General features: G+C 41.8%; 1 protein-coding gene across 1 annotated transcript; it reads left to right on the top strand.

Moving 5' to 3' along the window:
* The first annotated feature begins 11,215 nt into the window (after positions 1–11,215).
* Positions 11,216–14,211, top strand: LOC110502330 (GTP cyclohydrolase 1). The gene is made up of 6 exons (XM_021580273.3): positions 11,216–11,627; positions 12,215–12,324; positions 12,572–12,627; positions 12,772–12,803; positions 12,928–13,012; positions 13,291–14,211. Exons 1-6 carry the CDS (start codon positions 11,327–11,329, stop codon positions 13,418–13,420), a joined length of 714 nt encoding a protein of 237 aa, XP_021435948.1. The 5' UTR covers positions 11,216–11,326; the 3' UTR covers positions 13,421–14,211.
* Positions 14,212–16,065: the final 1,854 nt, after the last annotated feature.

Here is a 16,065-nt window from a genome sequence, read left to right as displayed (position 1 = left end):
GCCAAACTGAACAATCGGGGGAGATGGGCCTTGGTCAGCAAGGTGACCAAGAACCCGATGGTCACTCTGACAGAGCTCTAGAGTTCCTCTGTGGAGATATGATAACCTTCCAGAAGGACAACCATCTCTGCAGCACTCCACCAATATGATCTTTATGGTAGAGTGGCCAGACGGAAGCCACTCCTCAGTAAAAGGCACATGGACAGCCTGCTTGGATATTGCCAAAAGGCACCTAAAGACTCTCAGACCATGAGAAACAAGATTCTCTGGTCTGATAAAACCAAGATTAAACTCTTTGGCCTGAATGCCAAGCGTCACGTCTGGAGGACACCTGCGGCCATCTCTACAGTATAGCATGGTGGTGGTGGCAGCATCATGCTGTGGGGATGTTTTATCATCGGCAGGGACAGAGACTAATCAGGATCGAGGGAAAGATGAAGGGAGCAAAGTATAGAGAGATCCTTGATGAAAACCTGCTCCAGAGCGCTCAGAACCTCAGACTGGGGCAAAGGTTCACCTTCCAACAGGACAACGACCCAAAGCACACAGCCAAGACAAGCAGGAGTGGCTTCGGGACAAGTTTCAATGTCCTTGAGTGGCCCAGCCAGAGCCAGGACTTGAACCCGATCTCTGGAGAGACCTGAAAATAGCTGTGTATCAACGCTCCCCATCCAACCTGGCAGAGCTTGAGAGGATCTGCAAAGAAGAATGGGAGTAAGTCCCCAAATACAGGTGTGCCAACCTTGTAGTGTCATACCCAAGAAGACTCGATGCTGTAATCTCTGCCAAAGGTGCTTCAAAAAAGTACTGAGTAACAGGCCTCCCGGGTGGCGCAGTGGTCTGTGCCATCAGAGACTCTGGGTTCGCGCCCAGGCTCTGTCGTAACCGGCCGCAACCGGGAGGTCCGTGGGGCGACGCACAATTGGCCTAGTGTTGTCCGGGTTAGGGAGGGCTTGGCCGGTAGGGATGCGACTCCTGTGGCGGGCCGGGCACAGTGCGCGCTAACCAAGGTTGCCAGGTGCACGGTGTTTCCTCCGACACATTGGTGCGGCTGGCTTCCGGATTGGATGCGCACTGTGTTAAGAAGCAGTGCGGCTTGGTTGGGTTGTGTATCGGAGGACGCATGACTTTCAACCTTCGTCTCTCCCGAGCCCGTACGGGAGTTGTAGCGATGAGACAAGATAGTAGCTACTAAAACAGTTGGATACCACGAAATTGGGGAGAAAAAGGGGTAAAAAATTTAACAAATAATGCAACTTTTTTTTTAAAGTACTGAGTAAAGGGTCTGAATACTTATGTAAATGTGATATTTCCCTTTTATTTTTTCTAAATTAGCAAAAATGTCTAAAAACCTGTTTTTTCTTAGTCATGGGGTATTGTGTGTAGATTGATAAGGATCAATTTTAGAATAAAGATGTAACGTAACAAAATGTGAAAAAGTAAAGGGGTCTGAATAGTTTCCGAAGACACTGTATATAATTTGAGTAACCACCACTCAATTGTTTTAATGAATAAGACTAGAGATTAGCAACTTTGATGGGGATGGGGGCCACAGATTTAGAGTTAATTTTGTGCAATTCTACACCTTTTGCAATCGGGTAGTGAGAAAATGTTTAATTTTTACAGCAGGTTTTCTGCAATCTACACATTTTGCCATGGGATGGAGAAAAGAGTTTGCAATTGTACAGCTAATTTCATGCAATTCTAATCATTTTGCTATGTGTTGGAGAGGAAAATGTGCTGTTTTACAGCTAATTTCCTGCAATTCTACATGTTTTGCCATTGGGTGGAGACAAATGTTTGCAGTTTTTAATATGATATCTGAGTCAGACTGACTAACAAAATCAATGGGGTCCCCCGGCAGGTAATTCGACCATGAAAACAAGTTTAGATAGCTGTCCGCTAAAATAATTTAACAATCTAAAAATGGTTCGTTGATATAGGCTAAATGACTGACTATCAGTGACTGACTTAACAGGAGAAACTGCTGATGCACAACCAAATTTCGAAATTGCACCTTGTGTGTTCTACTATTCTAACTCGCAACAGTAAATTGAGACCCTCAACCAACTGCGTTCCTACAAAAAAATGTATCTGAGGACCTTCAAAAGGAGGGCATTGCGAGTTGCCCTACCCCGAGTAAGGCAATTACTTTTTAGTGTATCAGGAAAATCATTATAACTAATTGGTAGGTATACCATTATTTGTTACTTTTGTGAACTTTCACTATCCTCCCTCATGAGGGAGAGAAATTATTAAATATCTTGATATATGGGTTTTTGCTCATGGAATTACAAGGCAATATTTATTACACTTACAGAAGGTAATCATTTTCTCCAAAACTAAATATTAAGTGTTTTTATTACTTGGCAGGTGATACCTTTTAAGACTTTTTCTGGTAGATGTTTTCCAAGACCCCTTTCCCATCTGCATATCCAGAAATCAAAACCATTAATTATGCCTAATTTTAAATATGGAAAATGGTTGAAAATGTATCTATGCCTAATTCCCCCAAAATATAGACTCTTGCTTTCATTTGACATCCAATTTCATATGCTCCTATGAACTTCACATGTTGTTGCTCGTTATTCACAGTTCATTCATGATTATCAGTAATCGTGGTAGCATCCAGATTAATGTAGAAGTGTTCAGAAACATATTATTTTCTTATTTACAATAAACAGACTCCAAAATGACACAATACATTATTTAACGTTCATTTCTATTGGGCACAACATAATCCAAAACAAAACCAAAACGAAGTGCAAATATATCCAACACATTTTTTGTCACAAGCTTGATGTCGTCATTGCATACTATATATGGGCCAAATGGTAAACTTTTGACACAATGTAATACACTACAAGTGAATTTGTCCGCATACGTATGACACCTTCAAATATGTCATAAGATACATAATGTGCATTTATTTCTAAATGATAATACAGATAACAATACCTTCAAATAAAAGGTGACATTCTCTACTGTCACCTCATATAAAACATCTTAGTTCAAATCCACATTGCTGAAGTACTGAGCCAAATTAAAAGCTTTAGCTTCACTGTCCAAATAAATACGTAGGGGAGTGTATGTGAAATGGCACGATTCTGTTATTTTGTAGTCAAAAAGATAGAGGACGATAAGTGTATCCAATGACATCATCTGGTATGTATCATGTGATTTTAACCATGTCTGCTCATAAATTGTTAAAATCACATTATACACACGATACACACGAGATGATACAAACATGAGACATGTGGGCCGTTCCACGAATAGTGCCTCTATCTTTTATTTGTTTATTCGTAACCACCATTATACATTTTGGCATAAGCTTCTAGGTGATCTGTGAAACATTTATACTATATAAAGCCTTTCTTTATAAGTTGTCGTTCATTTAAAGTGGGACCACATTATTTCCCTTTGCCACTGGATGGCAGGCACACCAAGTACATTGGGGCGGCAGGGTAGCCTAGTGGTTAGAGCGTTGGACTAGTAACCGGAAGGTTGCAAGTTCAAACCCCTGAGCTGACAAGGTACAAATCTGTCGTTCTGCCCCTGAACAGGCAGTTAACCCACTGTCATTGAAAATAAGAGTTTGTTCTTAACTGACTTGCCTAGTTAAATAAAATGTGAATCAGCTTTGGAACTCACTTATGCAAAAATTGTTGTGCATGTGAAGATAAGTTGTGTATGTGTTGTACATCAGGCTAGCATGTGACATCGACGATCCTCCTGCAAGTCATTCATATGGTCACACATAAAAAAGGGTTGAAGATGAGATTGTTTTGTGGATTTAATCTCTAATAGTACTTATACTTTGCGATATATACACTTGGGTTTTTAGACTAGAGCAACCTGATTATAGGCTGTTTGTAGGTCTGAGAACCACAGCAAGAAGTACTGTCCATCCTTGAATAGTTAATCATGTATGTTATTAGGGAAGGTTTCTTGGGATTTTCCTCATCAAACAGCATACCACTGTTGTTCTGCATGGATCATGAGATGTTGCGAATAGTAGATGAGATAAAAATTCATTCTCTACATTTCTTAAAGCCTCCGTGCATTATTGGCAATTTTATTTTGAAATCATCACTCTATGTCTGTGTCTTTATGACATTTTCTATTTATTTATTCAACTTTTATTTTATCAGGGATTCCTACTGAGACCATGGTTTCGTTTACAGATAAGCCCCGAATTACATAAATTACACACATACATATACAAAATGAAAATAACTAAATACATTTGTAATCATTTATTTCCCTGAGCCTCCTTTGTCCTTTGGCCCTCAGTCTGATTGTGTGGGCCTTTAGGAAACACATTATAAGATATTTACATACAGAGCCTTGATTGACTGATAGGATCGTCTAGAGCCCACTGCCTCACCCAGATGAACAGTCATTGGTCTACTCTGTTATAATCAGATCACATTGTGACTTCATGATGTTGACCAAAAGTTCCTCCCAGCTGAACAGGCTGAAATTCAAGATTCGTTTTTCAAACAGCTCTTACACAAAAAAGGGCATTATCGTAATTTTCACAATTTCAGTGTTTTTTCAACCTCATAGTGTAGAAATATCTTCTTATTTTTTTACTTCACGTTATGCTCTCCAAGGCTGTTAAGTTAACTAAGTTAAATTAATGTATTTGGCCACTACTTTTTGTCCCTATTATTCATTCATTATTCATGAATAAATATGTCACGTCACTATGTCACATCACTTCACTATATTCTTTCTCTTTTTGTGTGAGTCTCAGTCCAGTGACTTAACTGAGTATGGACACAACTTTGCAGACTGCTCATGTAACGGATGTGAAACAGCTAGTTTAGTTAGCGGTGGTGCACGCTAAATAGCGTTTCAATCGGTGACGTCACTTGCTCTGAGACCTTGAAGTAGTTGTTCCCCTTGCCTTGCAAGGGCCGCGGCTTTTGTGGAGCGATGGGTAACGATGCTTCGTGGGTGACTGTTGTTGATGGGTGCAGAGGGTCCCTGGTTCGTGCACGGGTATGGGCGAGGGGACAGTCTAAATTTATACTGTTACACTCACAGAGCATCATTTTTTTGCCACAATGCTCACCACACATTGGCTATCACAATGAAGTAGTGAGAAGAAAAGCTTTCTAAAACTTCATCATAAGTAAATAATGATATTTAAAAAAACAGGAAAGATGCAGTAGCGTATCATTTGACCTAGCTGTCACAGTGTGCATGTTCCTCTATTGGACACTGGTGAGACATGTGAGACAGACAGCAAATGGGGTGGGGTGGTTCACTGCCTATACTATCAACTTCTGACACTCATGTGACTCACTCAGCGTAGATAAAGCTTTTCATTTGCTGCCCCCCCCCCCCCCCCCCAACACCACCCTCCACCCCCACAGAGAGGAGACGCCTTTTGAGGAGGGATTTATTAACCTCTGACTCTTAACTCTGAGAATTTGTAAGGAAAAAAGCAAACAGTGATTTGAACCAAGGACTCACATTCAAGTGTGCTGTCTTACCTTTTACAACTTAAAAGTGTACACTTTACATTTAGCAGATGTTCTTATACAGATTGACTTGCAGGGCCAATTACGTTTAAGTGTCTTGCTCAAGTGCACATCAACAGATTTTTTACAGAGCCAACTCTTCGATTTGAACCAGCAACCTTTCAGTTACTGGCCCCATGCTCTAAATCACTAGGCTACCTGCCTATAAGAGTGATTTGGGCAGACAAAGTGGAGAATTAGAAATTCTGCTGAAATAATTAGTCCATACCATTTCAGAACCTTAGACCTATGGAATATTTGGTCTCGTACATAACTCCTGAACATTGTAGTTCTTTTGGTGTTCCATATTCATTATCAAAGTGCGAGGCGAGACATTCTGATGAAGATCAGTGGTATCAGACCTGACCTGCTTGGCCATTCACTTCCCCTTCAACACGGGACAGTCAGTCAGTCTGACGGTAGTCAAAACTTGTTACCAAACACATGACCGCCAAATTCTACACAACAGCGTTCAAGTCAATCGCACTATAGTTCAACTCCTGATTCAGTTATGTTCCCGTCATTTACCCAGAAGACAGTGTGTTTTAAACGGTCATTATGATTGTATCGTTATTCCTAACTAGTATAATTTTGACCTTTGTGGAAGGATATTGGTTTCACTAGGTTTACCATCACAGCATACTGCTCTGCATGTCCAATCTGGGTTGTGCATCAAAATAAATCAGAATCGTTTTAATTCAATGCTGACAGATAAACTGGTTAATTAGAACAGAACAGAAAAGAAAAGAAAAGTCTGCATGAGGCAGATATGAGGGTAATTCTTGTAAAGCAATTTGCTTGAAATGATTGATTTAATCTAGTGGTTGTTAAAGCTGTGCCAAATGGATCATGTGTGTATGGTTTCTTTGAATTGTCTTTATTTGAGTTCAATGAATGAACAGAGGCCAAACAACGACGATGAACCTAAAACCATGTTAGGTAACAGCAGATCCGGTCTTAAAGGGGCAATCTGGGATTAAAAAAAACAACAAACAAAATGATCACCAAGGCCACTGTATAGCTTCAAAGCATGGTTAAAGCTATCATTTTGATCTCACGGATAGTCAGCCTTGAGATCAAAATGTTAGCTTCAAATGCATATGGTTAAAGCTATGTTTGTATGTTTACAATTACATTGTATACTAACAATGGAGTAAAATAAGTTTATTTTGAGGGTGTAAAACAGTGAAACTAAGCTTATGGGGCATTTATAAGCTCTTCAAGAATCAATAGCTTTATCATTGATTTAAAAGTCCCAAAATAGAAGTAACAATCCAAGATTGCCCCTTTAATCCGATGGATGAATGTAAACCGAGAACTAATCTCTTCTGGACAGATTCAAGAGACAACTTTCATGAGAATTTTATTTCTGGGTAACCAAGATTGCGTGAGAACTGATTACATCAGATACAGTGACCATATTTTTCTTGGCTTTGCAGCTGTACATATTTTAGTGGTATGAGTGTGGAGTTATACTCACATTTATCCTACCTCCTCTGAGGAGCCCCCACCTGTTCCTGATGGGTTGCCTCCATGTCTCGCTCCACTGGGGCCCTGCCAGCCTCCTCCCCAGCCTACCCCTGCCTCCCAGGCCCTAACAGACTCTGTTTGATAACCCCTAATGGGTCCTCAATCACAACCCTTCACAGTACAGTAGTAGGATGTTCTAGGAACTGTGGCACCCAGGACCGGCTCTAGCCTCTTGGGGGCCCCCTTGCAAGATTTGGTTGGGGGCCCCCCCACCTCATGGCAAAACAGGTTAGTGGCCTCTCTCTTGATGGTGGAGAGAAATCAACATTTGAAAGTTAATTTACGATAAACCTGCAAGTTGATTTCCTGTCTCTCCCCCCATGGCAAAATGTGTAGAATTGCAGAAAACTTGCTTTAAAACGTCAAAAAGCTCATTTTTTGCAATAACTTATGCCAGAGTTAATATGCGAGTGAGAATGACTAACAAAATCAATGGGGGCCCCCGCGAGGTTAAGTTTAGATAGCTGAATAGACTAATTGTTACGGAATCGTGGGTTGCTCCCTTTCAAAAACTACCAATCTAAAAATGATTAGTTGACATTACTAATTTAGTGACTGTCAGTGACTGACATACACAACCAAACTTCAAAATTGCACCTGATGTATTGTACTATTCTTACTCTCAATAGTAAGTTGAAATCTCGACTGAGTTCCTAAAAAAGCATCCAGGGACCCTAAGTGACGGCTTATGTCGCCTATACCTGGAACCACATCTCCTGGCCTTGTTGTTGAGACCCTTTCTGATCAAAGGGTGCCAGACATCGCACTCTGTCTGGATCCTGGACTTACTGATGGGCCGCCCCCAGACGGTGAAGTTAGGCAACAACACATCTGCCACACTGACCATGAACACGGGCGCCCCTCAGGGGTGTGTGTCCTTTGTCCCCACCTGTACTCCCTGTTCAACCAAGACTGCGTTGCCGCACACAACTCCAGCATCATCAAGTTTCCCGGCGGCATGACGGTGGTAGGACTGATCACTGGCGACGATGAGGCAGCCGAGAGGGAGGAGGTCAGAGACTTGGCAGTCTGGTGCCAGGACAACAACCTCCCCCTTAACGTCAGCAAGACAAAGGAGCTGATCGTGGTCTAAATGAAATGGAGGGGCGATCACACCCCCATCCACATCGATGGGGCTGTAGTGGAGTGGGTTGAGAGCTTCGAGTTCCTCGGTGTCCACATCACTAAGGAATTAACATGGTCCACACACACCCACACAGTTGTGAGGGCACGAACGTGCTTCTTCCCCCTCAGGAGGCTGAAAATACTTGCCCTCAGGTCCTCCAAAAGTTATATAGATGCACCATTGAGAGCATTTTGACAGGCTGCATTACCTCTTGGTATGACAGCTGTTGAGTACGGCCCAGTACATCAGAGCTCCCTGCCATCCAGGACCTTTATTCCAGGCGTGTCAGCAGAAGGCACAACATTTTTTCAAAGTCTCCAGCCACCCAAGCCATAGACTGTTGTCTCTGCTACCTCATGGCAAGTGGTAAGTGCACCAAGTCTGGGACCAACAGGACCCTGAACAGCTTCTACACACAAGCCATAAGACTGATAAACAAGACTGCTAAATAACTAATCAAATGGCTACCTGCATTGACCCTTCTTTGCATTAACTCTATGCACACACACTGGACTATACCCATACACTTACACATGCATACTGTCGCCGTGCACACAGCACATACGCTGCCGCTACTGTCTATTATCTGTCCTGTTGCCTAGTCATTTTACCCCTATATGTACATACAGTAGCTACCTCAATTACCTCGTACCCCTGCACATTGACTCGGCACTGGTACTCCCTGTATATCAGTGGGGGCTTCTGAGGGGAGGACGGCTCACAAGAATTGCTGGAACAGAGTGAATGGAATGGCATCAAATCATGTGTTTGCTGTATTTGATACCATTCCACTAACTCCACTCCAGCCATTACCACGAGCCCGTCCTCCCCAATTAAGGTGCCACCAACCTCCTGTGCTGTATACTTCCTGTATCTAGCCATGTTATTTTGACTCATTATTGTTATTTGTTATTCACTGTGTATTTATTCCTTGCATCACTATTTCTATTTTTTATCTTTAACTCTGCATTGTTGGAAAAGGACCCCTAAGTAAGCATTTCACTGTTAGTCTACACCTATTGTTCACGAAGCATTGATTTGACTTGATTTTCTGTCCCAACAGACCTAGTTCAAATAGTATTTGACGTATGTATTTGGCCCAGGTCTGGTCCTAACTATCATTCCCTTGCCAGTCACTGTCCGTTATCATTTACACCTGTCTGTCTTTCCTGTTTTACATAATAAACTAGACAAAAAAAAAACGTCATCTCACTGTCAACTGCGTTTATTTTCAGCAAACTTAACATGTGTAAATATTTGTATGAACATAACATGATTCAACAACTGAGACATAAACTGAACAAGTTCCACAAACATGTGACTAGCAGAAATGTAATAATGTGTCCATGAACAAAGGGGGGGTCAAAATCAAAAGTAACACTCAGTATCTGGTGTGGCCACCAGCTGCATTAAGTACTGCAATGCATCTCCTCATGGACTGCACCAAATTTGTCTGTTCTTGCTGTGAGATTAACCCCACTCTTCCACCAAGCAACTTGCAAGTTCCTGGACATTTCTGGGGGGAATGGCCCTAGCCCTCACCCTCCGTTCCAACTGGTCCCAGACGTGCTCAATGGGATTGAGATCCGGGCTCTTTGCTGGCCATGGCAAAACACTGACATTCCTGTGTTGCAGGAAATCATGCACAGAACTAGCGGTATAGCTGGTGGCATTGTCATGCTGGAGGGTCATGTCAGGATGAGCCTGCAGGAAGGGTACCACATGAGGGAGGAGGATGTCTTCCCTGTAACGCACAGCATTGAGATTGCCTGCAATGACTACAAGCTCAGACCGATGATGCTGTGACACACCGCCCCAGACCATGACGGACCCTCCACCTCCAAATCGATCCCGCTCCAGAGGACAGGCCTCGGTGTAACGCTCATTGCTTTGACGATAAACGCGAATCCGACCATCACCCCCGATGAGGCAAAACCGCGACTCGTCAGTGAAGAGCACTTTTTGCCAGTCCTGTCTGGTGGGTTTGTGCCCATGGGTGACGTTGTTGCCGGTGATTTGTCTGGTGAGGGCCTGTCTTACAACAGGCCTACAAGTCCTCAGTCCAGCCTCTCTCAGCCTATTGCGTACAGTCTGAGCATTGATGGAGGGACTGTGCATTCCTGGTGTAACTCGGGCAGTTGTTGTTGCCATCCTGTACCTGTCCCGCAGGTGTGATGTTCGGACGTACCGATCCTGTGGAGGTGTCGTTACATGTGGTCTGCCACTGCGAGGACGATCAGATGTCCGTCTTGTCTCCCTGTAGCGCTGTCTTAGGCATCTCACAGTACGGACATTGCAATGTATTGCCCTGGCCTAAGGCACGTTCACACAGATGAGCAGGGACCCTGGGCAACTTTCTTTTGGTGTTTTTCACAGTCAGTAGAAAGGCCTCTTTAGTGTCCTAAGTTTTCATAATTGTGACCTTAATTGCCTTCCGTCTGTAAGCTGTTAGTGTCTTAATGACCGTTCCACAGGTGCATGTTCATTAATTGTTTATGGTTCTTTAAACAAGCATGGAAAACAGAGTTTAAACTCTTTACAATGAAGATCTGTGAGGTTATTTTGATTTTATGAATTATCTTTGAAAGACAGGGTCCTCTAAAAGGGACATTTCTTTTTTTGCTGAGTTTATATTTATTCTGTCCTTTCATAACCATATAGGCCTACAGTGAGTGTATACCTTGTACCTTACTAGTCATTCAGTGACACGTTGTAGTATCCCACATTTCAGAGAGTAACGCCTGACTACTTGGGACTTCCACTCACGCGGTCTCACACTTTTCTAACACTTGTGCTGGGTTACAGTTAGTTATAAAACGGTTTATTGTTCTCATGATTTCCACTAAAATCGATTATTAGCGTAGGTGATAAGATGCCTTCCTCAATTAGTGCAGCGTTATGATCGTGTCTGGTGGTTGCAGACCAAAAAGTCACACTTTCTCCTGAGAAGCCATGTGCCTACTCCGTAACGAATGTTGGAACGGGCATGACAGTTAGAGGCGCACCCATAAATAGGGCCTGGAGTCACCACCCAAGCCACGAGCAATAGTCTAGTGTCACCTCTTACCACAACTTAGTTAACAAGCGGTGACTTTATACACAGGGCATTGAATCAAGTTATTTCAGTTTTATTAGAATGGAGTACCAAAAAGCATCAGAGATTAACGGCGTCTGCAATGGAAAAATTGTTACAGAATATCTCAACGGGTTCAGTGAAAAATCCATAGAGGCAAAGAAAGCTGAATTGATGGACAAGGAGGAGAAGTCCCACAAGGAGTCAGAGGATGTGTGCAAGATATCTGCCATTGAAAGAGCCTACGGCATCGTACTTCGAGAACTGGGAGAAGACGTGGAACGTGAGGGTCTACTGCGTACACCATTACGGGCAGCCAAAGCAATGCAGTTCCTCACCAAAGGTTATCACGAGACAGTAAATGGTGAGAGCATTGACCGTCCTGCATAAATAGTTGTAAATGTGTTTCATTAAATCTAAAATATATTATAGATTAGGAGGTAGATTGTGGTGTTCAAACGACAAGGAGAACAATCTGTTCTTTACAGTTTTATTATGCCTTTAATGTGTGGTCTTATATATTTACACAAGCCTATTTAAAACTAATTTAGCGTTGCTCATTCCTCAGGCTGCATAGTCTTGAAAAACTGTCCACACAGCTACAGTGCAAGTTGATATGTGTGCACGATTCATTTAGCTTTGGAGATATCAGACCTCCATTGTTATTCCAAACATTACTGGAAACAGCCAAAGACACATAGATCATTGGAAGCAACAAAGTGTAATTCAGATTTTGACCAGCTGTTCATTTGGAGTTCTCACTGTATTCATCGGGTCATATTCTATTTGCTGCAAAGAGCGTGGTTCATTACTTTACACTTTCCTCATGGCACCCAGTGTCTCTGCAAATTGAGATCGCAAGTAGGGAAAACTCATTATGCATACAAAGCTGCAATCTGGAGTTGGGTAAAACAATTGTTCCACTTGTCTCTCTTATCTCTTCTTCCCCAGACATCCTGAACAATGCCATCTTCGACGAGAACCACAACGAGATGGTGATCGTGAAGGACATTGAAATGTTCTCTCTCTGTGAGCACCATCTCGTACCCTTCTTTGGCAAGGTGAAAACCCATGATGTATAATGAAGCCATGAAGCAATACGTGCGTATCATTTGGACTTACACAGCAGCAGTTGGGATCATTTGATACGCATAACGCATTCTGACACTCAGAACATCCCTTGTTTCCTTTGTTGTTGTTGAAATCCTGCTAATGTCAATGGTACATGGTTAACCAATCTAATAGTTCAGACGTTCTCTGAGTTTATCATTGAATTTGCGACTATGTGCTTTTGTTTCGACACTAAAGGTTCACATTGGATATCTTCCGAACAATAAAGTGGTTGGTCTGAGCAAGCTGGCAAGGTCAGTGATCATATTCAGTTGCCATCATCTTCCCAAAAATATGCATGCAGGCACGTACGCGCACACACACAAGTGGACACATGAACGCACACACAGACACGTTCTGCACTAACTTCCCCCTTTTTATTGCTTCATTCATTTCAGGATTGTTGAAATCTTCAGCAGGAGGCTTCAAGGCGAGTATCCGTTGGTCATTTCGGGTATCACTATCACCGAGCAGCTTGCTGAGGGAAGCCTGTGGGTTTGAGTGCAATCTAGAGTATTAACCTCTGCCCTTTGTGTTTGTTGTTCCCTCTACAGTGCAGGAACGCCTGACCAAGCAGATCGCTACAGCAATCTCAGAGGCATTAGAGCCTGCAGGCGTAGCAGTCGTCATTGAGGCAGCGTGAGTGTCTTTTTACGATGTACTCCATGTCTTGTATTACGTGTGAACTACATTGTAGTGCTCCATCTATTTCTATGCCCGAATGAATTGCAAACCTATGCTACACAAACTGTGCCCGGAATTATGTTGTGGCTGACAGGTGGTTGTTAAGACCGCCTATGTTTTATGTGTTTTGGATCAATTCATTCAGTGAATCAAAGAGTTGTTCTCAAGAGTGCACCGGTTGATCTGTTTTCATTATAACAACTGAGTTTGGACCATTGTATTGTGTGTTTCAGTCATATGTGCATGGTGATGAGGGGTGTGCAGAAGATGAACAGCAAGACCGTGACAAGCGCCATGCTGGGACTCTTCCAAGAGGATCCCAAGACGCGGGAGGAGTTCTTGGCTCTGATCAGAAACAACTGACCCACTTGGGCCGTTGTTACCTCACCCTGTCTTCCCAAGCAAAAACAGCAATCTCTTCAGCTACCACCAAACAATGCAAGATTGTTTTCTTCTTTCTTTTCTCTCCTGCATCTCATTCTTTCATTGATCTTAGCTAAGTATGTTCAGTCAGGTAGGGGGGTTGGGGTTGAAATACTATTTGAAATCTTTCAAATATTTTGAGCGCTTTTCTCTGGTGCACCTGGAGTAAAGAGCCGGGGTTTGCAGTTTGGGAACAATCGCTAAAACTGATATATCAGGGAGTCATGATCAGGGATTATAAACTATAAGGAACTTGATATACGTTTTATAAGTTATGTGTAGTTATGTGTAGTCCTTGGATCGTTTCATATTAAGTGCTGCTGCCAAAGGCCCCTCTGTACCCACCTTCAGAGGAAACGCCTTACCGTTACTGTATCGCAAGTGCTTACATTGTTTAGATTTTTTCTTAGTATTTTGGCTGTATATTATGGACATGGTATTCCTAGAAACTTGAAGCTGAAATATGACCCTCATAACATTGACATTTGTTCTGTTTGGACTTAACTCTTGTGCTAGTAAGGGGTGTCAATATCTAGTTGTGCAATGGCTCAAGGTAATAATGATATAGGAGCATAACAATAACAATGGAAATGTTCTGTAAAATGCCTCTAACCCAAATGTTGGATCACATGATCATGACGATGCTAGTTAATGTTAAAAATGTCAATTTGTCAATCTTATGAGTTTGAACATTACATTTAGAAATAATTAAATATTTAACCTGCTTTAAAGTTGCTTTCTTGGTTTTGTAATTAAGATATTTGCTTTAGGAAAAGACTTGCCTCGATTTCCCGGATTCTATAAGCTGAATTAGTGCGGAGTGTGTTCATAGTCATTAAATGCACATTTATATGTATTAAATACTAACCTGGATGAACAGGTATTTTTTGTTGAATAAGATACAGGTCAAACTGTCAAAATAAAGGAAATCCTTGAGGAAATAAGGGATACAAAGTACTGGACACTGAAGGGAGGCACTTCCATACAGGTGTGATTCCTTAGTTAATTAAGCATCCCATCATGCTTTGTAAAATAAGGAGGTTAAAATGATGTCACACAAGCAATTTACCAAAGTTGTATGGAGATGTATGCTCAATACAAAAGTGTAACCCATTCATTGCAAAACTCTCACAAAAAATGGAAGAGGCAATTACACAAAAGAGAAAGAAATGAATTGGTTTGTCTGCCACCAATGAAAAACCAAGCATGCCTTAATGGGATGACTAGTAAAAATAGTATAAGATATCACTTTCACTTACATTTTTAAGAGTTGACAACTGTGCCACACAAAATTCAAGATAGTTGGGAACAGATTTGACCATGGCATCAGGTTTATGAAACGATATTCAAAACAACAATTAAGGCAACAATCTGTTCTTTTCAATTTAAACTATTATATAGAATTATATCCACAAAATGAATGCTCAATATATGGGGCATTAAACAGTCAGCCCTGTGCAGATTCTGTCACTAGGAAACAGAATCAACAAATCATCTCTTTTGGTACTGTCCTTGAGTGGCTGGCTCTTTCGGAGTCAGGTCCAGGAATGGTTGGTAACCCCCTAAGGTCGATGTCCACACCCCTCGCGGAAATCAAATGCGCATAATACAAACATCCCCATAAAAATCTGTCAGTTTAAGCTAGATGTCTGTTTCTTTTTGCTTTGGATGTGTCTAGGGCTGTGGCGGTCATGACATTTTGTCAGCCAATGATTGTCCAGTTTATAACTACCGATCTCCCAGTAATTGACTATTAATAAACATACATGTAGCATCTCCTGGCTTCCACACAGCCTACAAGCCACTGATGCAGACCTTCGGAACATCTACATTTTTAAAAGTTGAATAAATATTTCAGAAGAACAGAATAGCATACTCTGAGTTGTCCTTATGTTAGGCCCTGCTCTGACTATGCCATATGGCTGTGGGCTACTCTAGTTCATTTAGCAAACAAGATTTGCTTAGAATTCCGGGGCATTATTTTATATCGTTTTATAACATGAAGAACCCAATTGAGCATAGCTGAATAAAAGTGTGCACTATTCTGTGTTGAGCAGTTAACGAACAAATAGGTACTCCTATAGGATTCATTTAGACTTATTAATGTAACTTTGGTTGTTCTACAAACATTGGGCTATGTGTTTTGATATTTAACACATTGTAAGGCTGCATGATGCGACTCTAATGATGATTAGAAAAAAGTTGCATAAAAGGCATGAGCTCTGCTTTGTTTTTTGCACGGGCTGTACACACTTCATCCGTCTCTCATTCACAGTTTGACAAGCACTTGATAATGCCTCATTTTATAATAAAAATAATGCCTCATTTTCTAGCAGCATCCCCTTTGTGTGGCTGTAATTAACCCTAACAAAATCCATGCCATTTGCAGCCAGTGGCTGTTGTGACCTAAATATAATAATTAAAATGTCCTTCTCTTTGCTCCTAAGCACCTCTCACTAACATGGCTCTCCATCACAAGATCTGGTCTTTCTCACAGGCTACAAGTGAAGACAGACACATCGGGGACACAAAGGCGCATATTGAAGATATTGGAAAAACTCTCAGGTGTGTCTTATTATTTCATT

Source organism: Oncorhynchus mykiss, chromosome 23, assembly GCF_057628025.1.
Source record: "Oncorhynchus mykiss isolate SJ-2025 chromosome 23, ASM5762802v1, whole genome shotgun sequence".
Lineage (NCBI taxonomy): Eukaryota > Metazoa > Chordata > Actinopteri > Salmoniformes > Salmonidae > Oncorhynchus > Oncorhynchus mykiss.
This window is presented reverse-complemented; position numbering and strand designations above follow the sequence as displayed.